This window comes from Castor canadensis, chromosome 18 (assembly GCF_047511655.1).
Source record: "Castor canadensis chromosome 18, mCasCan1.hap1v2, whole genome shotgun sequence".
Taxonomy (NCBI): domain Eukaryota; kingdom Metazoa; phylum Chordata; class Mammalia; order Rodentia; family Castoridae; genus Castor; species Castor canadensis.
The window spans coordinates 32,162,450-32,188,131 of record NC_133403.1 but is presented as its reverse complement, the minus strand read 5'-3'; the positions used below and the strand labels follow the sequence as shown (position 1 = coordinate 32,188,131).

The window sequence follows — 25,682 nt, the reverse complement described above, 5'->3', positions numbered from 1 at the left end:
GCTGCCCCCAGAATACCTAGACCGGGATGTACATAGAGACACAAGGCACTCACAAGCTTAGCACCGTTTTCAAATAATTTATTAGGAATTTAAAACAAAATAAAACCTGGAAAAAGAAACAGATGTGGAGAGAAGAGACACGGGAGGATGGTAACTTGCTGGCTTCAAAACACCATGTAACATCTTAAAAAAAAAAAAAAAAAAAATTCCCCAAACAAATCAGAAAACGGAATTCCAGGGCCCTGAACCCATGGTTGGGCCCAATGGGGTGAGAGGGTCCAGGGATGGGAGGAAAAGGGAACCTAAGTCTCTTAGGACTCAGCTCAAATGTGTAGAAAATTAAACATAAAAACCAATAAAATGCAGCTTCTCTTTTATTAGGGAACATTTAAAAAAAAAAAGAAAAAACCCAAACACAAACAGCCGAGCGTCTTGGTAATAAAGATTATTGCTTTGTGTTCCCAGGGCTGATAGGTTGAGCACCTCATACAGACAATTAACTCTCCAAAAGGGTGCTTTGAGAGGGTGGGCCATGATGGGGCAGGGAGCATAGGCCCCCAACCTCAGATCTGGGGGAAGGGGAGAGACACAGAACAGTGACAACAGTGGGTAGGCCTCAGCCCTACCACCCTGGCCAAGTCACACTTCATATTCACAGCCTGAGCCTTTTTCCTTTGACAGGGGCTCCAGGGTAAGGGGCTGCCAAGGGCTCCGGCCACGGGACCATCGTGGTGGGAAACTTCAGTGAGAGAATGTGGGGATTCCCTGAGAAGCCTTTTGCGTTCCCCTGGCATCTGCTCCTTACCTAAGTGCCCCCTGAGGCCCATTCATGGGGAAGGGGCTCAGAGCAAAAACCATGAAGGTCCAACCTAGGCAGGGGCAGGGGAGACCTTCGGAGAGCTAATTCCTTTCCAGCAGTGGCTCTGGGCAAGCCCGTCTCTTCCCTCGCCCCTTGCCCCCAAACTGGGTTTTCAGGGTGAGCAGGCCCAAGGCCTTGACCCCGAGGGCCTGAGAGAGTGGGCCTGCTGTGGCCAGAGCTGAGGCCTGCAAGCTTACAGTAATGGTGTCTGAGGAGGGGACAAAAACAGGGGGTGGGGGGGGAGGGACACAGACCTTTGCCCTGTGGGATCAGGCAATGCCCTCACCCCCAAGGGGGTCTGAGAGAGAGGGGCAGGGGCTTCGCCTCACAGTATTTACATATGATACAGGACGGTTCCAGGGGCTCGGCCTGGCCTGCCCGCAGCCCTGCCCTCCTCTCCAGGGCTGGAGGGAGGTGGCCAGGGGCCCACACCCACATACACACTTTGTTCTCAGCTGGTGGGGGGCACCTGGCCCCTTGCCCCCTGCGGCCTGGGGCTTCACATTCACAAACCTAGAAATAGTTTAAAAACGGTTTCTTTAAAAAAAAAAAAAAAAAAAAAAAGCAAAAAAAAAAAAGTTAAAGAGCAAAGGAGGGAAAGTCAGAATAAAAAAAACAAGGGTTGGGGCTGCAGTGTATAGCAGGCTCCCTCCGCCCTCATTCTACAATGCACAAATACAAAAGCCTTCTGGGGGGGGCAGGAGTCCTAGAGAGGCATGGGCAGGGAGGGAGGGGCAGACCCAAGAAGGGAGAGGGGAGATCCAGGGGACAGGAGGGCATCCGGCTAATCCAAAATAAATAAAAGCAGGCAGGGAGAGGGGCAGGTGTGGAAAGAGGCCAAGGGCAGGAAAGGGGGAGGTTAGTAGGGGAGCCAGACTTCAGGGCAGTAGGGCAGGGGAAGGGGGCAGGCAGTAGCAGGCTGAGTCGCGGTGGGGGCGGGGCGGCTGCGGCTGAGGTGTCCCAGCCCCCTAGCTGGCTCACTCTGGTCCTCAGTCAGCTGCAGGCTGGGGCGCTGGAAGACAGAGGTGGGTTGTAGGGAGCCTGCCCGGCCTCTCTCTCCCTCTCTGGAGCCCCCAGAACAATCCCCTCCCAGGACAGCTTTGTTCACAGATTTCACTTTCTGTTCCCCATTTGGATGGGGCCTTGATCAGATTTTGAATGGCTGGATTTATTTAAATGTCTGTTTTTTTTCTTCCCCTGTAGTGCTGAGGATTGAACTCAAGGCCTTATAAGCTTGCTAGGCAGGCGCTCTACCACTTGAGCCACTCCACCAGTCCTATTTTTTAAACGAGGTCTGGTTTGGGCCTGGATGGAGATCCTCCTACTATGCTTTCCTTGATAGCTAAGATGACAGGTGTGAGTCACCACGTGGTTGGGATGCGTGCGGGTGTCTGGAGAACTTTTTGCCCCAGCTGGCCTCAAATCATGATTCCTCCATCTCCCCAGTAGCTAGGATTATAGGCTCTCACTGAGGTGGCTTTTTCTTTTTCTTTTTCTTGAGACAAGGTCTTACTATGGCCCTGAACTCACGGTCTTCTTGCCTCAGCTTCCCACGTGCTGGGATTTCTTGCACATGCTACCACACCCAGCCAAATCAAAGATGCCTTCTCTGAACCCCTCATTGAATACAGCCCCCTACACACTGTTTGAAATTATCTCATTCTCTCTCTCTGTGGGACTGGGGTTTTGCACTTGCAAAGCAGGCACTCTACTGCTTGAACCACACCTCCAGTCCATTTTGCTCTGGTTATTTTAGAGATGGGATCTGGGGAACTATTTGCCAGAGATCCTCCTGATCTCAGCCTCCTGAGTAGCTAGGATTACAGGCGCTGGCTTGTTTGCTTTACTTTTGTCTATACAGTGAGAGAGAGTTGTCTCACTTGTTCATCTTGCTGTGTGTACCAGAATAGGGTTCAGTATTTGAATGAATGATGCCCTACCATTCCACCAGGCACTGTGATCCAGACCCATGTGTCAAAGGTATCCCGTTTTAATAGCTGTGTAATATCCCACTATATGCATATATTCTAATTTATCTAGTTACTCTTCTTTTGATGGTCATTTCAGCTATTTGCAGGTTCTCTTATTTTCTGATTTACTTATTTTTTGCAGTATTGGGATTTGAACTCAGGACCTCATGCTTTGCTAGGCAGGTGCTCTACCACTTGTGCCACTCTGCCAGCCCTACTTGCAGTTTTTAAAATAAATGCCTAGAAGTAGAATTATTGAGTCAAAGAGCATGAATGTTTAAAATCTGGATAAGTACTGTCAAACTGTCCTTTGGGACCCCTGAGGCCAGTTTACAGTTCCCCTGTACCTTCACCAATGCTAGGTGTTGTCAGCTGTAAGAATCTTTGCCTGCCTGACTGTGGTTTAAACTTAGATTTAAAATTGTAGTGTGCGGAGCTGCTTTTCCTGTTTGTTGACCACTGCTGGATAAAGGTCTCTCTCCCGCAGTGGGCTGTGGACTCTGAGGACAGCAATGGGGTCTATGTCCCAGACAACATCACCCAATATCAGCTTCCCTGGTACCACCCCTGCCCCATGTCCTTCCCCAGCTCCTCACCTCCTGCCTCCTGTCCCCTGCTTCAGTGGTACCCATTGGTGAAGGCTGTGGCAATCAAGGGACCCTGAAAAGAAAACAATTAAGATTCCTAGAATGCTGGGGAAAGCCCCGGGCTCCTGCTTTCTGGCGCAGGGACCCCATGGTGAGGTACAGGCCCTTTTCTGCCCTATCACCCCACAACAGACTTGCTCAAAGATTCTCCAAGGCAGGGCCTAGGACTCTGCATGTAGTCAGTACCCTCTGGAAACCTGCATGCAGGCTTCTAGAAGGTGATGCTTAAATGTCTACTACCTGAATGCTAACTTCCACAGCAATCCTCAGTGACATTTGCTGTTCCCATCCATCATACCTTCTCCTTCCCCTTGTGCCTGAGAAGACAGGCAAGGCTTCTCCCTCCCCCATCTTGGGAGTCTCCCAGGGTGGAGGGTGAGATGGAGGCCACCAGGCCTGGCCACTCACCCCAAGACTGTGGCCAAAGCCGGTGCTGGGGGCAGGGCTGGCGGCGCTGATGTAACTGCTGACCCCTGAGTCCTGGTTGGCTGCTCCATAGAGCTCAGCCATGGGGCCGGGGCTGGTGGTTCCCAGGAAGCCCCCTGTGCGACTGGGAGTTGAACCTGGAGGGGGAGCCATCGTCCAGGGGTGAGAGCCTGACAACCCAGAAAGAAGACGGTGATAGTCCCAGCACCCACTGTGGCCCAAAGCATCCCTCCAACCTCTTCTGCCCACCCTGACTTTGACCACCACATCCCAGTAAGTCCTGTGGCCTTATCCCTGCAGATCGCTCCAAGTCCATCCTCACCACTGTCGCCACCCCAGGTCCCACCACCTCCTGGCCGGCCACTCAGCAGCCATCCCTGGTGAGCCCCATCAAACCTATCTCCAGCTTGTCGCCTAGTGCTTTTTCTATAGCTGACCTATGTCACACTGTGGCCCCAGATTCCTGTCCCCACTCCCTAGTCCTGCACTCTGCCATGCTAACTGGTCTCCACGTCTTTGCACGTGCTCTCTTCAGCCAGAAGCATTTTCTTCCTCCTTGTTTGCCCTTCTCCTGCCTTCTCTAGAGGCCCCAGCTGGAGAGCTCCTCTGGTACCAGACTTCCCCCAGAGCAGATATCCTACAGAATTATGGTCTTTTTAATTCTGATGCCCCTATAGCCTGTAAGCTCCAGAGGGCAGAGGCCCTGCCAGCGTCACTCCTGGCTGGATCACCAGTGATGGTACAATGTCCGACACAGTGTAGGTGCTCAATTAACACTTCAGTGAATAAATGGGCCCCTTCACCACGAGGTAACAGTAGCCACCTCCTCTCCTCTCTGGGCTTCTCTGCCCTCTGCCCTCCCTTCCCAGAAGGCCTCACCTGTCCCTCGAACCACAGCTGCTGCTGCTGCTGCTGCCGCCATTGGTCCATAAGCAGTAAGAGGAATGGCTGAAAGGCAAGGTTTGGGTACTCAGCATAGCCAGGGAAGGGGCAGTGGCAATGAAGGAAGCCCACCATCTGGGCAGAGTCTCTCCTGCCTGACCCCCATCTCAGAGCGGGGGGTCTGTGTGGCCCCAGGGCCAAAACAGAAATAAGCCACCTTGGGTCACCATCCTGTGCCCTGACCCAATGGATGGGAAAGGTAAGGATGAAGATGGCTTCCCAGTGAGCAGCTCAGCTTCGGGTTCCCCCTGGATGCCTGGGCTCAGAGGGTGGCTCTGAGCTGCTGCCCCTTCTCCAGGCTCCTTGGCAGAACAGGGACCACCTGGCCCCAAGCAGCCAGAAGCTTGTGTCCCTCTCCGCAACCATCACTGACTAGCCAGAAATGCAGGCTCCTGCCTCAAGGGGGACTGGCTGAGGACAGACTCCACTGGAAGCCACAGCCTTGCTGTGTTCCTTCTGCTGTGTGTCCTGTGTCCCTCACTCCCCTTCTTCCCCAGCGTACCCATCAGGATCTCCCTGACTAATCAGCCCCCAAACTCCCAAATTCCCTCAGCCCCCTTGCATTTTCTTTTTTTTTTCTTTTCTTCCTTTCTCTCTCTCTCTCTTTAAGCTTTTGGTGGTTTGTACTGGACTCGAACTCAGGGAGCCATACTTGCTAGGCAGGCACTCTACTGCTTGAGCCATGCCAGGAGCCCCTGCAGTTTCCCTTCTGTTGTCTCTTCAGACACAGGGGCCTTGCCTTTCCCTTGTTGCTTGTCTGCATCCACTCTCCACAGCACCTAGCACTTTGGTCTGTACACAGCAGGTGCTTAATACATGTCTGGTGAAGAAATAGAAGGGACCTTTGCTTTTTGTTTTGCTTAATTTTGTTTGAGACAGGGTCTTGCTGTGTAGCACAGCTGGCCTCGAACTCTTGACCCTCCTCTTCCCAGTGCTGAGATTACAGCTGTGTGCTTCCACCCCTGGTAGGACCTCTACTTCAATAACCTGTTGGCTTCAGCTGAGAGCTCCCTGGGGTTAAGGGCTTCAGAGTTTGCATTTGGCAACCCTTCAGGACACTAAGCTTCCATTCCAAGAAGCACCCCTCGGAGCTATTTGAGTGACCTTGACCTTGAACTACAGCTGAGGCAAGGGGTCCTGAACACCCTTGCCAAAGTCACTGGGCTGGAAGATTCAAATCTAGAACTGTATGGTTCCTGTAACTCAGAGGGGTCTTTTCTAAGAGCTTCATACAGTTGGCACCTTGGTTTTTTTGGCAGAGCGGGGAGGAGGGCAGGCAGTACTGGGGTTTGAATTCAGAGCCTTGTGCTTGCTAGGCAGGTGGTTTACCACTTGAGCCACATCCCCAGGCAACTGGCTCCTTCTTAGAAATCACCTCCTCTGAGAAGCCTTCCCTGAACACTCGTCCTGCGCCAGCCCCTCACCCACACCCTATTCCCTTAGCACAGTTTCCATGCTTCATCTGCCCCATGAAACTTAGCCTTTTGAAATACCTCACTTGTTTTCCTCCCTATCAGCTCCCAGAAGGAAGGAGCCTTATTTAACTCAACCATTGGTGTCCAAGGGCGTGGTCCAGCATAGGCACAATAAGCATGTACTGACCACATGAAACATGAAGGAAACACCCAAGTTTCCTTTTCTCCTCAGAAAAAGTTCAGACCCCAGACTCCCAAGAACTGCTGAGCCCAGGGACCCGCATCTCCCCTCCAAGACATCCATAGAGGGGACACCTCTCCAGTCAGGTGTGCAGGCACTAACGCGCTGAGGTCTAGTTTTTGGACAGTAGCCAACCTCAGCGAGTTTTATCACAATGTAAAGAAATCACTTCTTTATAGTGATAGATTTTTGTGTCCCTCTTTAGCCTGCATATTCTGTGAGACCTGACCCTACTTGTTCCCAGGGCCAACCCAGAGGTCTTACATGAGTAAAATGAACCCCTCCTCACCCCAATTGCTCATCAAATGCCCCTCATTTCGTGGTGGAGCCTCTATCTCCTCCTCTGTCTCCTTCCTTCTTCACCCTCTCCCACTTTGGGGGCACCCTGCACAGCCCTTGGAAGGAAGGTCTTAACTAAAGCAGCGTCCATACTCATATCTCCACACACGGCCAGGATGGGGGAAGAGTATGGAATAGAGTTGGGGAGAAGCAGGTTGGACAGGGAAACCCCGTGCAGCCCACCCTGTGCACACACAGCCCTCCACTTGGCCTCACCCAGTTCCACAGCTCAGCTCTTTGGCCCAGGTGAAGTGCCAGCCAGAGAAATGGCCGAGTGACCATTGTGACCCCAGAAGTCCCAAATGACCATCGCTAAAGCCAGACTGGATGATTCAATACATTTCATTTGGCCTATGGTGTCTTGATAATTTGGAGTTTGTTGCCAGTATTTTTAAATAATTAAAAAATTCACATGAAAGCCAAATCTGGGTTCTGGCTTCTCTGGAGAGATGAACTGTGAGGGTACCAGGTCTACATCCCCTTGGAAGGACAGGCTGGCACCGAGTGTAGGCATGCCCACTCCTGTGGGCAGTGTCTCTCCCCTACCCCCCACAGGCCCACTGTGCTCTGAGTTTGTGATCCTGGCCTGTTCACTGCTGGATACCAGAGCCTCCATGGTACATGGCACACAGGAGGTGCTACATATTTGCCAAAAGGATGAATGAATGACTTTGCCTCCATCTGTTTGGCATGGTTCTATGCCCCACCCTTAAGGGGCAAGGAGCTACACAGACCGGTCAGTGCCCAAACACAGTCTGCTGTGTCCCCACAGCCAGGGGGCTGGAGGGCAGGAGGAAAGGGTCCCACTAGCTTTCCCAGGGTCCCTGGGCCCTTCTCTGTTTCCCCATGTGGCCTATGAGACATAGGAAATCCGAGCAACTGACCTGTAAGCTCGGGGAGGACTGGGGCGCTCGGGAGAGGGGTCCGCTCTACACGGAATTCTAAAATGAAACGTAAAACAACTTAGGAGGAAGGAGGGGAGGCCCCTCAGGCACACCCCAGGGGGGACAAATGTACCTATAGGGACACTGGGTGAGGGTACAGGCCATGCACAGGACCCAAGAGCTTGGGATGATGATAGGAGTCCCCAGCAGGCAGGGCGGGTGGGACAGACAACACAGAGAGGAGAGACAAAGAAGAGAGAAAGAGCAAGCAGTTGCCACCTATACCCTGGGCATGGAGCAATGCTCATGCTAGGATTCTGGATGTTTCTTAGAAGGCTCAGTAAGGATTGTTCCAAAGAATAATCTTCCCATAATCCATATTTTTTTTTTTTTGTGGCAATACTGGGGTTTGAACTCAGGACCTACATCTTGAGCCACTCTACCAGCCCTTTTTTGTGATGGGGTTTTTTCAAGATAGGGTCTCACAAACTATGCCTGGGCTGGCTTTGAACTTCGATCCTACGAATCTCTGCCTACTCCCTGAGTAGCTAGGATTACAGGCATGAGCCCCTCGCTCCTGACTTTTTTTTTCTTTCCTTTTTCTTTTTTAATGATGAGCAGTCCAACCAATAGGCTGGACTTGGGCTCAGGTTCCATTTCCAGTGCCACCACTTCCTAGTCAAGTTGCCTGAGTACCTTTCCCTTTTCCTGTCTGTACAAAGAGGACAGTCACCCCTCCCTGGGGGTTATTGGGAAGCTTAGCCATCATAACAGCCCCAGGGGCAGAGGACGCAAGTACTAGCGACCCCTCAAATAAATAAGACCAAAAAATGGCCTGGAGATGCGGCTCAGTGGTAGAGCACTTGCCTAACATGTGCAAGGCTTTGGGTTCGATAGCCAGCACTGCAAACAAAGTAAGAAATAACAGCTAACGCTGTAGCTCAGTAGCAAAGTACTTGGCAGCTAGCATATACACAAGATCCTGGGTTGGAGTCCCAGTGCCACAAAAACAAATAAAAGCCTTGCCAAAGTTTGATCTTCGATCTTTCAAAGAAAACGACACTGAGTACTCAGGATCACCCAGAATTTTGATGGGTTTCCTGACACTTATTTAAGGTCCAGTGTTACCTTCATGTTGAATTACAAATGAGAGTGGTGATAATAGAGGTTTGAAGTCGTTCTTCAGCATTTAGCAAAAGGGCTCTGCGACCCTGCAAGGGCTCAGCACAGCACTCCAGTCACTGTAAATGTGTCTATCCCTGGAGGCAGGCCCCACATGATCTTTGGAGCGGGGGATCCCCCTCTGCAAGCCCGGCGGCCTCTTAGGTGGAAGTGGCAACAGTAGAGTAGGGTGGGGAGGACAGAAAGGCAAAAGGCACGCAGAGGACAAAGGGCCTGGGACAGAATGGTGCCATGCAGGACTACAACAGGAGCCTCCCATCCCAGCTTCTGGGAAGCTGGGAGAAGAAGGATGGGAGAGGCCCTCCTTCCTCAGATGTGCCCTTCCTTCCAAGCCTCCAGCAGGCAGACCCCCAGCCATGCACCCCAGACACCGCCCTGAGGAGTCAGACTGCCTGGGCACAGGGGACATGCTGGTGGCAGAGGGACACGGAGCAGGACTTACCAGGGAACTGGTAGGTGTAGCCAGGAGCGAGGCCTGTGTAACTCCGGCTGGCGTAAGTTGTGGCTTGGAAACCTGGGTAACCTGATGGGGCAAAGGGGCAGTGTCACCCACACTTGGGATCCTGTTCACTGGGGATCTGAGCCACTCATTCCCCTCCTCCACCTCAATCATGGGTAATCCAAATACCTGCTGCATGCCAAGCCTTGTGCTTTTTTATCTCATTAAACCTCATAAGCACCCCAATAGGTAGATACTATTAAGAGCCTTGTTTCAGAGACATGGAAACTGAAGTCCAGAGAGGCGAGACTTAACTGGCTGAGAATAGTCCAATTCCCTTACCAAAACTCCTTGGTGCTCTGGCTTCTGCCTGGCTTCTATCCAAATCTCCTTCATTCTGCCCTCCTTCCCTCAGCTCCAGCCACACACTGGCTTCCTGCTGTTTCTCAACTTTGCCAAGCTCATCCCCACTTTAGGGCCTTTGCACAAGCTATGTATGTCGACTGTCTAGAATTCTTCCTCAAATGAGGTCTCACTGAGCACGGACAGGTCTTCCCAGCCCTGCCTCCCACCATGGCACCTTTGTTTTCCCCTTCACAGCATTGATAACCATCAGAACATATCTCATGATTTCTCTAAGTGCTGATTTTTGTCTTCCCAAAGAAAAACCCTATAGCTAGTAATAGTGGTACAACTGAAATTCAAATTCAGATCTGCCTGGCACCAAGGCTCTTAACCATCTGTCTCACTATTTATTAGATGTCCTTTCTTTTTGTTCTCTTCCTCCTTCCCTTCTTCCCTTCCTTCTTTCCTGAATTTTTGGAGACAGGGCCTCCCTATGTAGCCAGGCTGGCCTCCTCCTGCTGCAGGGATTATAGCTATGAGCCACCATGCCTGGTGTTTTTTTTTTTTTTTTAACGACAGTGAAGCCAGCTCATAAACACTTTTTTAAAAAGAAAGCCAGGCACTGGCGGCTCATGCCTGTAATCATAGCTATTCAGGAGACAGAGATCAGGAGGATCATAATTTGAAGCCACCCCGGCCAAACAGTTCAAGAGCCCCTATGTCGAAAAAAGAGTGTCTCAAGGTAAAGGCCCTGAGTTCAAGCCCCAGTACCACACAGAAAAAAAAAAAAAAAGGAAGAAAAAGCCAGGTGTTGTGGACCCCACTTGTAATCCCAGCACTCAGGAGTAAGACATAGGAGAATTATGAGTTCAAGGCCAGCTGGGTCACACAGTTAGACTGTCTCACAAAACAAGGGCTAGGGATATAGCTCAGTGGTAGAGCACTTGTGTAAGATATCTGCTGGGGGTGAGAGGGCACTGCAAGAAAAGAGAAAGAAGATGGCAATTATATTGTAGGTACATTAAAGGATTCCTAATTTTATGGATAAAGGTAAAGGGTCATGACACATATGATTTGCCCATAAGTGACTCAGGGAAAAATCATCATGCGTGTGTATAAACAAACATGCCTGTGTGCACGCACATACACACAATGAAAATGATAAAGCAAATGGGATCAAATGCTACCAGGTGACTCCCATGATGTGGGTATGTTCTTTTATGTTATGGGGTTTTTTGGTGGTACTGGGGATTGAACTCAGGGCTTTGAGCTTGCTAGGCAAGTGCTCTACCACTTGAGAAACATGCACCCAGTCCTTTTGCTCTCAGTTTGTTTTTCAGATAAGGTCTCTCACTTTTGCCCATGCTAGTCTTGGACCATGATCCGTCTGCTCTGCCTTCTGAGTAGCTGGGATTATAAGTATGCACTGCCATATCTGGCTTATGTTATATATTTTTATGTTTTTCTATTTTTGCTACTCTTCTGAGAGTTTGTAACCTTCCAAATAAAAAGTTAAAAACAACAATAAAAACCTTCAAGAGAAAGACTGTACCCTGTTTGGACAGCGCTCTCCTTCCCACCTGTCCTGTGATCACAATTCTGACCCTCTAGCCTATACCACACCCCCTTCTTTGAAGTCCCAGAGCACCTCTCTGTGGGGTACCCCCATAACTGGCATAAAGGACCCCTGTACTGCCAGGCACTGGTGCCTCATACCTGTAATCCTAGGTACATGGAAGACTGAGACGAGGAGGATCACAGTTCAAGGCTAGCTTGGGCAAATAGCTTTTGAGACTCCAGCTTCAAAATACCCAGAGCAAAATGGACTGGAGGTGCAGCTCAAGTAGTAGAGTGCCTGCTTTGTAAGCATGAAACCCTGAGTTCAAATCCCAATCCCACAAAAACTCCACAAAAAACAAAAAACACTGTACTGTATATTCCATCTGTCTCTGCAGGGAGACTGTGAGCTTCCTGGGGGCCAACCTCAATTCAACATCCTTTCCGAGGCCCAGAATGTGACTGACTGCACTTTCTTTTTTTTTTGACAGTACTGGGGTTTGAACTCACACTTGCTCTACAACTTTAGCCACTCCGCCAGTCCTTTTTTGTGTTGGGTATTTTCAAGTTAAGATCTCTCGAACTATTTGCAATGGACTAGCTTTGAATCGTGATCCTCCTGATCTCTGTCTTCTGAGTAGCTAGGATTACAGGCGTGTACCACCAGCACCCAACTGTACTTCACTTTCAAGGCTCACTGCAGTCTTTGCTTCTTCCAGGGAGGCTTCCTGACCCCTTGGGGCAGTAGGTGCCTCCTTAGGCCTCCCACAGCCTCCAAGCACGCTGTGGTAATTGGTGTTCGCTTACTCCTATCTCTCATTTGAAGAGAGCAGGTCCTGCCCCTCAAAAGCAACCCCTTAAAAATTAGTTGAGTGAATAAGAAGAGGCAGCTTTCTTTTCACCCTCCCAAAGACCTTCGTGAATGTCCTTCCCTCTGTCAGGAACACTTTTCCCTTATTTCTCCCATCCCCTGCTGTAACTGACGCCTGCTCAACCTGCAGACTCAGCAAAAATGTTCCTCATTTTCTGGTTTCTCTAAGTCTTGGTCCAGTTCCCTATGACCATTCTCCCTGAGCACCCTAAATCTAAATCTCCTTATCTCCTCACTTATTTGTCTTCTCCTGACGGGCCATACATCTCAGAAAAGTCACTGTTGGAATTCCTGGCACACTTGCTCTATACCTACAGCTGGACAGGTGGATGGAAGGATAAGAGACTGGACGGATGGACAGAGTACCAATTAATATGAAGCAACCGGACTATTCTGGTTACCACAAGAGGGCAGCACTCTACAACCAAACCAACCCCACCTTGGGCAGGACTGCCAGACCTGTGGAGATGCCTTGCTTTCTGTGACTCAGTGGGGAGGGCAGACCACAGAGGAGATGCAGCACCCACGCAACCCTGGGAGCAGTTCCGGGCAGGAAGAAGCCGCAGGTGCTGGCCTAGCACGTACCCAGCATTCCGATGCCCAGCATGAAGGCGTCCATTCCGTAGGGCATGACTCGAGACCGGCCCCGGGCTGAGCCCGTCGGCGACATCACCTCTTTTGGTTGAGCTTTCTTACATTCCACCTGCAGTGAGACAACAGTCAGTCCTTCCCACAGCTGAAGTCACTCTCCCCCTCCCAACCCATGGTAGACATCTCTTCATTATGAATTTCATAATTGTCATTTATGCAGGGCAGTCTATGCAAGGCAATGTACGAAAGTCCTCCTGCCTGCCTGCATTGGATGCTTATACCAGGTTTATCACAGCCTTCTTGTTACTGTGAGTCCCGTTTTACAGATGGAGAAACTGAGACTCAGAGAGGGACCCAATTAACCACTATGTGACACTGCCTCTCTGCTACCTTTTCAGGAGGTAGGAGAACAGGCTCTGCCCGGCTCACCGTGAAGCCCTGACTGCTTCTAGAACCCCAGAACTTCTCTGGCTGGCTCAGGCTGGAGCCCCGGTCTCTCTCTGCACCTCAACCTCCATGCAATCCAACTCACTTTTTTTTTTTTTTTTTTTTGCAGTACTTGGGTTTGAACTCAAGGTATACGCCTTGAGCCACTCCGCCAGCCCATTTTTGTGATAGGGTTTTTTTGAGATAGGGTCTCGAAAACTATTTGCCCGGGCTGACTTCACACTGAGATCTTCCTGAGTAGCTGGGATTATAGGCGTAATCTAGCTCACCATTTTGTTGTTGATTTCATGGAAGTGGATTTCACACACTTTCTCCACGATGTCCTCGCTCTCAAATGTCACAAACCCGAACCCTAGAGGTTGGAGAAGGGGCAAGGGCAGGGTCAGAACCAGGGTCATGGTCAACATCTCCCCCCAGGCCATATAGATACACTGCTGCTCTTTTGTGGCCAAGTGTCTGGGAGTTAATGAAAGGCTCTGCCCACAGACAAGGAGACTTTCAACTACCAGGTGAGACGGGGTTTCTGGTCCCAAATTATGGATGAGCAAACCAAGGCTCAGCAAAGTGAAGCAACTTGCTCAAAGTTACACAGCAAGTTAGAAAGTGGCAGAGGTACCATGAGAATACAGTCGTCCCTCAGAATCAGAGGGAGATGGGTTCCAGGACCCTCTCACTGATACCAAAATCCACGCTGTGTGTAGGGGTTTTTTTTGGTGATGATGGAGATTGAACCCAGGCCTCACACATGCTAGGCAAGTGCTCTACCACTGAGCTACATCCCCAACCTTTTACATGTAATTTTTTTTCTGGGTATTTTTCATCTGAAATTGTTTAAATCTGAAAATGCAGAACTACAGAAACGAAGGACAACTGTATACTTAATATGCCTTTTCTCTCCCTCAAGGGCTTTCCAAAGAGGAAAGAAAGAATATCCCTAAACATTCATTTCAACTTATACAAAGGTGTACATACCCAAACATACCTTTGTACACACACACACACACACACACACACACACACACACACACACAGCCAAAAGGCCAAAAGGCCTGAGGCTAAACAGCCCAGCCTCTTCCTGCACATCCCTAGGGCTGGATGAAATTTCTCAGAAGGCAAGGCCCTTAGAAAAGCCAGGGAGAGCCATGCACCAGTGGTTCATGCTGTAATCCTAGCTATTCAAGAGGCAAGATCAGGAGGACTTCAGTTCAAGGCTAGCCCAGGCAGATAGTGTAAGAGACCCTATCTCAAAACTACCCAACACGAAATGGGATGGCAGTGTGGCTCAAGTGGTAGATTGCCTGCCTAGCAAGCGTGAGGCCCTGAGTTCAAACCCCAGTACCATCAAAAAACCCAAAAACAAAACAAAATCAGGCAGAGCACACAGCATGGCCCAATGTTCACAGGTTCACGGAGTGGGGGCAGGAAGGCTGGGGCAGGAGACAGGGCAGAGCAGACTGCCTGGGACTGTGGAGTCAGCTTGACCCCAGGGGCAGCCTGGCCTCAGCTCTAGTTACCAGGGACAAGGTAAGCCTAGGCGGAGGTGGAGGGTGCTGCTGGGGGGGGAAGGGGGGGGCTGTCCTCTACTTCTCTCCATGGCTGCAATTGGACAAGTTTCTAGCACAGGAAACTCGGGACAAAAGCCTTCTGTAAGGCCAGGCCCTGGAGAGGTTGCAGACCCTCAGGGATAGGATGTCAGGAGGAGAGATGAAAGGGCAGCTGTGACCTGCAGCCCCCTGGCTGACCAAGGCCCCCCAGCCCAGCCTGGGAAGGGGGAGGGGTGCACTCACCTCGGTGCCGGTTAGTAGTTTTGTCAAACATCAGCATGGCATCATCCACCTGAAACACAGCCTGCCGTAGAAGACCCACCAAACACCAGGAGCTCCTTTCACCCACTCCCCTCTTGCCCGCTCCAGACTTTATCTGAAATCTGCTCCAAACTCAGGGAATGGGTTTCCATCTACAATCTCCCTGGATACAACAGCACCCCAGTCAACCAGCAGATGCTCAGTGGATCAGCCTGCATTTATTAAGCTGGCACTTTATCCCCATCATCCCAATATTCCCTGCAGGGGAAGACCTCCACTGGCTACATAAGGAAATGGGCTCAGAGAGGTAAAACTGCCTCCAAAAGGTCACACAGCAAGTCCCGAACCTAACCAAGAAGGAAGAAGCACAGAGCAACGGCTAGGGAAGGAAATACAGGAATAAGATTATGAGACAGGGAAGCAAAAGCCTCTTTCTTCCCTTTTTGCAAAAGGCCAGGAGGACAGGGCAGCAGCCAGACTTGACTCCCCTCTCCTGGTACAGATCTTTTCTCTAATTGAGGTTTCCTTTAGCTAGAGGCTGTAATTAAAGCAAGTAGAGTTCAGTGACTGGGCTGCCTGCCTTCCACTGATTGGGGGAGGAGAAGGGACTAAGGAAGGGGAGGGTTTACATTAGGCACCTCTCTTGAACCCCAGACATAGCTATGTGCTACTCCCTCCAGCCATCCTCTCAAACACGTGGAGAGCCACCTCCTTCCCTGTGCCTGCACCTCATCCTTCTTTTTGCTCTCCTGTCTGATTCAACCTTAGAGGAAATTGGGGCTGGCAGGCCTGACCCTCCCCCAAATGGCCAGTCATGCAAAGGATAAAGGAAACCAAGGGGTACAGCTTCCCCCACTCTCCTCACCCCATTCCAGGCCCTTAATGTGTTTTCAGGGGTCTCCCCTGCCTCAGTAAAGTGGAATGTGTAGACCCCGAACTAGGGTGGTCCTCTAGCTAGGGAACCAAGACTGGTTCAGCAGGAACCCTGGAGCATCTCAGAGGGGAAATGACGTCTTCTTTCCCAAGGAGCTTCCTGCGGCAGACTGCCACCCTTGCTTCCATCTCTCTGGCCACATTCTGAGTCTCAAATCGCAAATCAGCTGGCCTGTCCAAACTGGGGGGACACTTCAGGCTCAGCACATCTTCCCCATCCCTTGTTTAAGCAATGGGAAACAGAAACCAAGAAGAAGGGTTTTGATCAAAGCACAGGCCCAGGTTGAAATGCTGATCCTGCACTTGCTGGTTAGGTGACCTTGGGCAAGTGAATTCAGGTTTCCATGACTTTGAGGCCTCACCTGGGAACTGGGTATAAGAGTGACTGTCTCTTGGGGAGGAGTTGAATGAGAGTGCATGTAACACCCTTAACTACCTGGGGTTTAGCAAGTGTTTAATAAATAGCAGCTATTATTATCATTATTATGGAGGACTTGCACACAGTCACATGGGGGAGGGTGGCAAAGCTAGAGAGCCTGAAGTGGCTTCAAGGTTCCATGAGGACAGGGTCTCTGTCAGTTATGACCATCGTCACCATTCTGTTGAGCAGGTTGACTTGTACTCAATTATTTTTTGAATGGATGAGTGAATAAAGAGAAGAACCAGCCACACCTTCATCCTTAATCCTACAGTTTTGAGTTCTTGCCCGACCTACAAACTGATTCAGGCCAAATCCAGTCCTTCCGGCTGTCTTCCACCCAACCTTCCAAATCCAGCATCTCTGGTCTCCAACACCCTTCAACCTGGGCCTTGGCTATGCAGACCCCCAGTGGGGCGGTGGGGTTGAGGCCAGGGCAGGGAGCAAGGAAAGTGGCTGGGGGTCCAGGGTACCCCCACCGATGTCCCCTCCTGGGACCAGCTAAGGGGAGGGAGGCTCCACACCCAGTGTCCTTAATAGGCTTTGGTCTCCATGGGAACCCAGGGACAGGGGGGCGCGGGCGGGGGGGGGGGGGGGTGGAGGGAGGGGGAGGGGAGGCGACCGAAGCCTGCTGACCAGTGGGAGCCGCCAAGTTCGGCGGCCGCTAAGCCTGAGTGGCAGCCATGGCGGCTGACCATTGTTCCCCCCACGGTGGCGGCCCCTCGATCCGGGCGGGGGAGCCCCCTGCCGCGGGGCCCTTGGCATTCCCGGCTGTCCCCCTCGCTCCCTGGCAGCCTATTCTCCGGCTCCCCCTGGCCTCCCCGGGCCGGTTTCACATGCCAACGCCGATTTAGGCCCGAACAAAAGACGCGGCCGCTGACGGCTTCTCCTGGGGCCCGGTTGCCATGGCAACGCCGGCCCCGGGGGCAGGCGGCCTCCAATCACAGCTGCTGGATCAGATTAGTGCGAGCGCTAATGCTCGGCGCTCAGACACAAAGACACCCCGCCGGAGCCGAGCCGGGCCTGCTGCTTCCCAGGAGCGCCCTTCCCTCCTGGGGCCCAGGCCGGGCCTGCCCTGCATCCTGGACCCAGGTCCCCAAGGAGACGCCTGAGCCGAGGCCTCTGGCCCCCACACGTCAGCATCCTCTGGCTTGTGGACCCCCTCAACCAGCCTCAGCTCACAGGCCATCTCCCGAGCCTCGTCCAGCTTGGCCTGCTGGGGAGCTAGATGCCTTGAGACCAACCTCTGCTCTGTCTCACCTGGCACAAGCAAAGCAGCCCCCTTCACCACTACACCTCAGACTTGGACCCCTCTCCACCATCTCCCTTGGGACCTCGAAGTACACACTGGTCACCTTTTTGGGGACACCCTGTTGTCTACAGTGCCACACTTCCTACCTTTTTGCAGACCCAAAAATCCAACCTTGATGCACCGCGGAGCTGAGAACCAATCTTCTGGGTCAGATCAGAATCTGGGGTGCTTTCTTAAGTTTCCAATACCTCAGAAATCAGCAGCCCCCCCAGCTCCTGCTTCCAGTGCCCCATCTGCATGCAGTGTACTGACTGCAGTGGGGAGTCATATTTATTGAGAAATTATCATCCTCCCCAGGAAGGGGTGGGGGAAGGTACAGCTGCCCTTGGCCTGGACAGGTGCAAACTCCCAGGAGGCCAAGGGGTGACTGGATTGAACTGGCTACTGGAGCACCTCCTCCCTTGGGAGAATGCAGATAAGCAGGAGAAAAACTCAGGGGAAGGGCAACAAAAGGCACATTACCGGGTGGCTTCCTCTCCTTGGGGATGTTGAGAGTCTGAGGCTCATAGATGGGCCAAGAGCCCATGTACCACCCACAGAAGGATCCAGTCCCCTTTCACTTTTTGTAGGAATTGGGATGACCTAGCCAGTCCCCACTTGCTACTGACCCATTCTACACTTTCACAGTCCCAGAAAGCAACGCCCCTGCACCGAGTTAAGACCCACCTTCCCAAACTGCTCAAAATATTGCTTCACATCCTCCACCGTGGTGTTCACTGACAGCCCCCCCACAAAGATCTTCTTCGTTCGAGTCACCATCTGTTAGGGGAGGGAATGAGAAAGTGGGCATCTGAGTCCTGTGGCCTACCACCACCAGCAGGGGCTCAAGCCCCCCTGCCAGGATGCCAGCTGACAAGCTCTCTGTGGCCCTAGCCTCTCAGAAGGCCCCCCAAGCTCCCCCTTGGACCCCTGCCTCTAGGCCTGTCACAGGCAGCTGTGTACCCCACACCCTGGCTGGCTTGAGTGTGCCTCCATCCCTGGAGTGTGTCTAGAAAATGCCTTCCCTAAGGACTCACACAGGAAAGGGGGCGGACCAATGACCCAGACCCACAGCCTAGCTCCAAGACCCCACCAGTCCTCCTGGGAGACACCAAGGCCATTGCAGGGTCTCCCTGAACTTAACGCCGACATTTTCCTCATCAACCTCCTCCCAACACAACCTCTGGCAGCCCCATGGCCCCAACCCTGTTTTAGGAAGAACACATGGTCCTAATTACCCCAGGAGCGCATGGCTAATCCGCGGCAATTCCCAGCCCCATCCTAACACTAAAGCACCTTCTGTCACCAAACTGCTTAATGGAATTAACCCAATTCCAACCATGTGCTCCCTGGTGTGGCTTCCTTCGAATACCTGCTCCATAATTGCTTTCAGGCCCTCTGCTGGACCCCTTCCAGAGATGCCCCTTTCCTGTCTCCTAAAACTGTCCCTCTCTCTTTGCCCTGGTAGGAGCTAGGGACTTTAATGGAATTCAGAATCTTAAAGCCCCCTGCTTCCTACCAACCCCCGCATAAAGGGGGAAACTGAGAGCTCCTGGAGATGGATCCAGTCCTAAGACACATGATAAGTCAGCACACTCAAGGGTTCTGTTCTGACTTCCTATCCTGTAACTGCCCTTTCTGTCTCCTAAAGTCAATAGCTTAACAATTAAGATCTGCCTACTTGTCATGAGGCCTAGAATCAAATCTAGGCCTCACACCAGAGGTAGGAGGCTGGCTGGGAATGGGAGCAGGGGGAGTCAGAAGTAAGCTCCCTGGCTCAACCCAACTCTAGCTCAGCTTCAGGGGACAAGCCTGCCCTGTGTTTGACCCCTGGAGGCCTAGAATCAAATCTGACGCCCCTACCCTATACCACAAGTTTTGAGTGCTATGTTGTTCAACTACTCAGAAACCCATTTTCTGCCCCTCTCCTCAGAACACCAAACGGAGTCCTTGAAAGAGCAGCCCTAGACAACCCAAGTTGAAAGACAACAGGTGACAGACTTTCCCCCCACTCCCCACATGCAAGTCCAGCGTGCCTCACACCAGAGGTAGGAGGGTGGCTGGGAATGGGGGCAGGGGGAGTCAGAAGTAAGCTCCCTCGATCAACCTAACTCTAGCTCAGCTTCAGGGGGCAAGCCTGCCCTGTGTTTGACCCCTGGAGGCTCCAGGCACAGAGGCTGTGATCTATGAGGTTGGAATTAGACTCAGGGTCCATACTCTACTGGATTCAAATAAAGGAAAATGAGTCTGCTGAGCAGTTCTCCTTTCTCCCAATCCCCTCTGCAGTCTACCCCAGAAGACAGTTAAGAAAGATGCATATTTTCTTCATTATACAGAGAACAGACATCTCCTCTTCCTGCCCCAGTCCATTCCAGAAACACTCAAAACACAGGTTCCAGAAGCATCTGCCATAGAAGAGACTATTGGGAAAATCACTGTCCAGAGTAGCCCAAGGTAAGAGAGCTCCTCCCAGTGCCAGATACACCTACCTTAGGCTGTGCTCTCCGAGGAAAGGCCACCTTAGGGTCAATCTGAAAGAGAAAGGGGATGGTCAGAAGGGGTCTTTGGTTATCACACTTTAGATCGGTACCATACAGCACTTCGCCTTGACAACCTCTCATCTCAAGACACAAAAGTGACAGAAACCACAACAATCTCAGGCAGGAAAGCATAATGATTAAGCAAGTGACTGGGTTCAAATCCAACTTGTGTACTTCCTCACTGTGAGACCTTAGACAAGTTATCTAACCTCTCTGAGCCTCAGGGTCAAGCTCACCTGCAAAATGGACAAATAATAATAGTACCAGTCTCAAAGGGTCATTTGCAGATTACTTGAGATAAGGCATACAAAACAAGAACCAAAAATAACATAAAACACTTTTTTTTTTTAAACCGTTTTTTCTTTCTTTTTAAATTTTATCGTTTTTACTTTTACTCACATGTGTATACATTATTTGATATAAACCACTCTTGTTCCTGCAAGTGTCAGGTACATTGAGGGCCTCCCTTGCCTAACTGACTTGACTATCTAGGAAGGCATGCAATTTGGACTTTGGAAGCCTTGCAAATGGAAATACATTTTGCCTGAGAAAGGCTACAAAATTAGAGTTCAGAATCACCAGGAATAGTCTCAGTTCTGTTTGCCCAATACCTCCAGCCTCTAGCAGCCCTTCTGCAGGCTGCAAGCAAACAGCTCCTAAAAATGCAAGTAGGCTCAGGTAAGACAGAGTGTTGACTTGAAAGGGCATGGGACTTAGAAACTCTGGGCTGTTTATGGGGCTTGTGATCTTGGTAATTTTGTTTGCCCCTCTTGGGCCTCAGTTCCCTAATCTGCAAAGTGGGGATAATCACACCCCTCTTTTCCCAGAGGCAGCTATAGGGAAGCAAAAGAGATAACGTAGGTGAAAGCGGCCCTTTGTGAACTGCCCTTCATTGCACAAACAAAGGTGCTATTATCAGGAGGCCACCTTTGCCCTTGGCTGTGAACAATCAGAGGGAAAAATCAAGATCCACCTGGGTATTCTAGCAGTGCTGACAAACAGCAAGAGACATGGCTTGAGAAACTGTGATCAATGCAGGACCTATTGAGGCAAGAGAGTTTCTTGCCACCCACATGGGTGGACATCATTTAAGTTCACCAGCCAATCACAGGGAAGATCTATCTTTTCCCAAAGTCCCTTCTGTTCAAAACTCAGTCTCATTCTAGGAAACTGACTCTGGCTTGCCTGCCTGAATGGCACAGACCAGGAAGGGGCCAGCTCTCCTACTGGAATCTGCCTACAGATAATGAAACCCACAAAGTCCACACCAGGGCAATATCCCCTTTCTAGCAAAGGCCCACTGGGCTCAAGAAAAAAGACACCCACTGCCCCTGACTGAAGTTTTGATTTCATACCTCTATGGACATTTTTATCCTTCTATTTCTCCTAGATGCAGCCTCCCTAGCCACCTCCATACCTCAAACAGTCCCCCTGCACAGACCCTAATGGGGAGATGGTGCCCAAGCCACACTCCCCCAGACCCACGTGTACCCAGTCCCTGACACAACCCACCTCCACTCTGACTCACAGCTGGCAACATAAATAAAATCCAACAAGTAAATAAAAGGTGAAAGTCAGAACCCCAAATAGATTTCCACAGTAAACCTCCTCTCACCCCCTTCCCCAGCCCAGAGATGCCAAACACAGACAAATTCCTTGCCCTTGGTGAGTCCTTATGTCCTAAGGATACCCATCTCGCCATCCTTCCTCCTGCTTATCAATCTTCCACTACTCCAGTCCCCAACCCCAGTCCCTAAACTCAGCTTCCTGAGTTCTGCAGAAGCCACTAGTGCATTCTGAGGACAGGGGATGGTAGGAGAACAGGCAGCTTGATGGCAGATAATCACCAAAAACAATAGGCCACTGTCTCTCCTTTCCCAGCCTGGGTCACTCAGGCTGCGCCAAGAAGATCCTTTCAGAGCCGGCAAAGTCGAGGCCTGGCCTCATTTGCTCATTACTGCGAGGAGTAGGAGCCACTGGGCAGATAACAGGAGCTGGGGACAGGCGGTAATTTAACAAATTCTTGGGCACAACCAGCCATTGTTGCAGGTAAACAGGAGCCAGTGGCTGACCCAAGCAGGGAGGCCCAGGGCCTGGGGAGAGTGGGGGGGCGGAATGTGGACGGAGATTTTCACACTGTCCCAGCCGCCTGGCAGACAGACACCCCCATCACTGAGTAAGCCCTCTTCAGATTCTCTCCTTTTCCTTCTCCCCGTGAATTGGCCTCCGCCAGCGCCCCCTGCAGGGTTCAAGACATTGGGGAGCAGTGGGACAGTGGCAAAATGTTGCAGGAGTTTGAATGCCAAACAAGCAGCTTCTGCTAAGATCTAGTTTTCAGAGTGCTTTTTTTTTTTCCCCAAGCAAGCTGGCTCTCGTCTCATAAATCCCCTGTATGGGCAAAGCAGGTCCGTGTCTTCTACACAAAGCAAGGAGCTCATTGACCAAAGTCGGCGGAGGAGGGAGAGAGGGGACTCAGTGATGCATTGCCATTGGTCTAGGTGGGAGGGGGGGTGTCAGCAGAGCCAAATACTAGTTAAGAGTTCAGAGAAGCCACCCGTGGGTCACTGCAGCCCTGACTCACTCAATTTGGGCTAGGGGAGGGACCCAGCCCCACCCCAAGCTCTGAGGCATTAAGATTAGTACTTATAGGGAGGAGGTAGTAACTGCTTCTTCCCTCACCAATGCTACGGAGAGAGGGTTTAGCATCTCATTCGCGACCTGGGATCATTCTTCCTCTCTGCCCCCAACTCTAGTGACAAAGTTTCAAAGCATGGCAACCCTTTTACTCAGAAAACTCCCTTTCCTCAAGGACCCAGTCCGACTGTCCCCTGGGGAGAGTGCGGGCCGTCTCCTTCCGCAGCCTCCCTTCTCCCTAAGGATCCCCGAAGCCCCGAGGGCCACTCACTGTTTTGGAGTCGAGCTCGTGCCGCGATTGCGCCAGTACTTTATCCACCCCCGCCTGGTCCATGAAAGTGACGAAGCCGAAACCCCTGCGCGGCGTAGTGAGGGAGAGGCAGATGGTTACATGGCAGTGAGTGGCAGCGGTGAAGCGGGGCGAGCCGGGTGCAGGAGGAGGGAGTCAGGGGCTCACCTGGATCTCTTGGTCAGGGGGTCCCGCATCACCAGACACTCCTTCACCTCCCCGAACTGGCCGAAGTATTCGCGCAGCCCTTCTGTAACCACACACCCGCCTTTGGACCAGCCCGGGCCCCACGCCCTCCCCCTTCCCCCGTCCTTTGCCCCGGGTGACCCCGGCGCGGCCCGGCCGCCCCCGCGCCAAGCTGCCCGCGCGCTCTCCACAGCCTGGCCCCCCCCTTGCGCTTGCCGGCCTCTCCAGGAGCCCCCTGGCGCCCACCGGGGCCCCGGGAAGCCAAGGGCCGAGCTGGGCAGGAGGGGGGGGAACCGCTCCGGCCGGGTTCCCGCCGCTCCGGGAGCCGCCTCACAAAAAGTTTGAGCCGCAGGTGCGAGCGGAGTTGGCGCTGTCGCTGGCGGGTCCCGGGGGCCCAGCCCACCCCCCTGATGCCCCTTAAACCCCTCTATTGCTCCCCTTCACCCGCAGGGCCGTGCGCACTCGCGGATCGCCCTGCGCCCTCGGGGTCCCCGAGCGGGGCGCGAAAGAGGGCACGAGGGTGCCCGGGGTCAGCAGGGCGCAGGGCCGAGCTGGGGTGCCCGGGTCTGGGGCGCTGGGGGCGTCCAGGGTGCTCTGCGGGGCCGACGGGCGCTCCCGGGCTGGCTCACCCTGCGTAGTCTGCCAACTGAGTCCCCCGATGAACATCTTGCTGCGGGAGGAGGAGAGACACAAAGGGCCCGCGTGAGCGCTGGGCGCCAGGGCGCAGGGGGCGCGGGCCCGGGCCCCGGGGAGGCCCGGCCCGACCCGGATCGGCCATGTTGGCGGGGCTGGGGCGGTCGCGGGCCGGGCAGGCCGGGCTGGGCCGGGCCGGGTCGTACCAGGGGTCGTGCGGCGAGTCCGGGGAGGCGAGGCCGGGCTGGGGCGCGTCAGTCTCCATCGGGAGCCGCGGGCGGCGCGGGCAGGGGAGCGGCGGCGGCGGCGGCGGCGGCGGCGCTCGGCGCGGGGCAGATGAGGAGCGCGGCGAAGGGGGCCGGACGGACAGGCCATGCTGCCCCCTCCCCCGACCCCGCTCGGGCGGGCGGGCGGGGACGGCCGAGGGGAGGGCCCGCCGGGGGCCGACCTGCCGGCTCCTCCCCCCGCCGCCCTGCGCGCATAAAGCCCCGCGCTCGCCCGCGCGCCCGGGCGCCCGCGGAGGCGACGGCGCCGGGACCCCCCTCCCGCCGTGCTCTCGGGTCCCCGGGGGCGACAGACCCCCCGAATCCCGGTGCGGGCCGGGACCTGGGCGCGGCCGCACCCCCCACCCACACCAGCGCAGGGGCCGGGCCGCGGGAACGCCCTCCCGGAATGAAACGCTTCCCGGTGTCTTCAAGGTAGCTCGGTTCCGGATCGGGAACACCCCCCCCTCTCGCCCTGTCCTCCCTCTCAGGTCCCCGCTATCCAGAATTTAAGGGCGCCTCCCAATCTCCCTGGACCGGGTTGGAGATAGCCTTAGTATCCTCCAAATCCCCACCCATTCCAACTGGTGAGAATTCCTCAATCTCCCCTAGTTGGAGCGAGAAGCCGCTCTGGGAGCCCCAATTTCTTCTGAATCTAATTTAGTTCCTTTTTAGCGGCTCTCAGTCCACTCCTAGTATCCCATATCCAATTGGGGAACCCCCTCAGTGTCCCCCGTCCCGAGTAGGGAGCCTCCATTAGCACCCCAGTAGAAACCGTATCAGTTTCCCCTATCCCTTCTGCCTTTGCTGTCTAGAGAGAGAATCCGTCTCAACTCTTTCTCTCCACGCTTGTGGTCCCTATGGTCTGTTGAGAAATCCCCCTTTCTGAGTGTGGGTTCCCAGTTTACCGTCCCCTAAACTCCCCCCCCCCCCTCCTCATTATGAGAAACCTCTCCCTGTCTCGCTCTTGCCAGCCCCATTCCAACTCCTGTCTGGATTCGGGAAATCGGGTTCCAGACGCTCGCCGCCCGCTCCCTACTGAGCTGGGAAAGAAGTCAGTGTCTCTTAGAGTCTCCCGTTTCCAGTTTAGGAGCCCGATGGCACGGCTGTGTATCTTCCCCTCCGAATGACCCCCTCTTTTGCAGAATTCTATCTCAGTCCAATCGGATTGGAAGAAGCTGAGCTACCTACCCACTGCGTTTGGAGTTACTTTGCTCTGTCCGTCTCATCTTGAGACCACTCCCCGTGCAGGCGAACTTCTTTATCTCCTCCCCCATCTTCTGGGTCTTGGGGATTCCCCCCTCCCCAGTACTTTCACCCAAACCACTTCATCCACCCCTAAAACTGCCTCCCTCCAGCTTGGCAAGGACTCTAAGAAAGTCCATCTGGTTCCTGGATGTCCATTGAAGCCAGAGGCCACTCATTCCCCCCTCCATATCCAAGCCTGAGGATCCTTTACTGCCCTGAAACCAGCCAAGAAAGGGTCAAAGCCGAGGCTAAGGCAGCTAACGCCCCATCACAGTGCCTATCCCTGC

General features: G+C 52.9%; 1 protein-coding gene across 5 annotated transcripts; it reads right to left on the bottom strand.

Moving 5' to 3' along the window:
- Nucleotides 1-61: 61 nt before the first annotated feature.
- Nucleotides 62-24,195, bottom strand: Msi1 (musashi RNA binding protein 1). Of its 5 annotated transcripts, none has more exons than XM_074060595.1 (15): nucleotides 24,091-24,195; nucleotides 23,881-23,921; nucleotides 23,234-23,315; nucleotides 23,048-23,132; nucleotides 20,092-20,133; nucleotides 18,290-18,382; nucleotides 14,943-14,991; nucleotides 13,425-13,507; nucleotides 12,703-12,820; nucleotides 9,348-9,428; nucleotides 7,724-7,780; nucleotides 4,782-4,850; nucleotides 3,885-4,072; nucleotides 3,426-3,489; nucleotides 62-1,871 (listed from the first exon to the last, which is right to left on the bottom strand). In XM_074060595.1, the coding sequence occupies exons 1-14, from the start codon at nucleotides 24,147-24,149 to the stop codon at nucleotides 3,448-3,450; spliced, it is 1,089 nt and encodes a 362-aa protein (XP_073916696.1). In that variant the 5' UTR covers nucleotides 24,150-24,195; the 3' UTR covers nucleotides 62-1,871; nucleotides 3,426-3,447. The 5 variants fall into 5 exon arrangements, with proteins under 5 accessions (XP_073916696.1, XP_073916697.1, XP_020034663.2 ...); XM_074060596.1 differs by having other exon boundaries at nucleotides 3,885-4,039; XM_020179074.2 differs by lacking the exon at nucleotides 7,724-7,780.
- Nucleotides 24,196-25,682: the final 1,487 nt, after the last annotated feature.

Coding starts and splice junctions, on each gene's coding strand:
- Msi1 (XM_074060595.1), bottom strand. CDS start 24,149: ATGGAGACTGACGCGCCCCAGCCCGGCCTCGCCTCCCCGGACTCGCCG. Junction 14,992..18,289: donor ATTTTGAGCAGTTTGGGAAG/GTGGGTCTTAAC, acceptor GCTGTGTTTCAG/GTGGATGATGCCATGCTGAT. Junction 9,429..12,702: donor GCTGGGCATCGGAATGCTGG/GTACGTGCTAGG, acceptor TTGCCCCATCAG/GTTACCCAGGTTTCCAAGCC.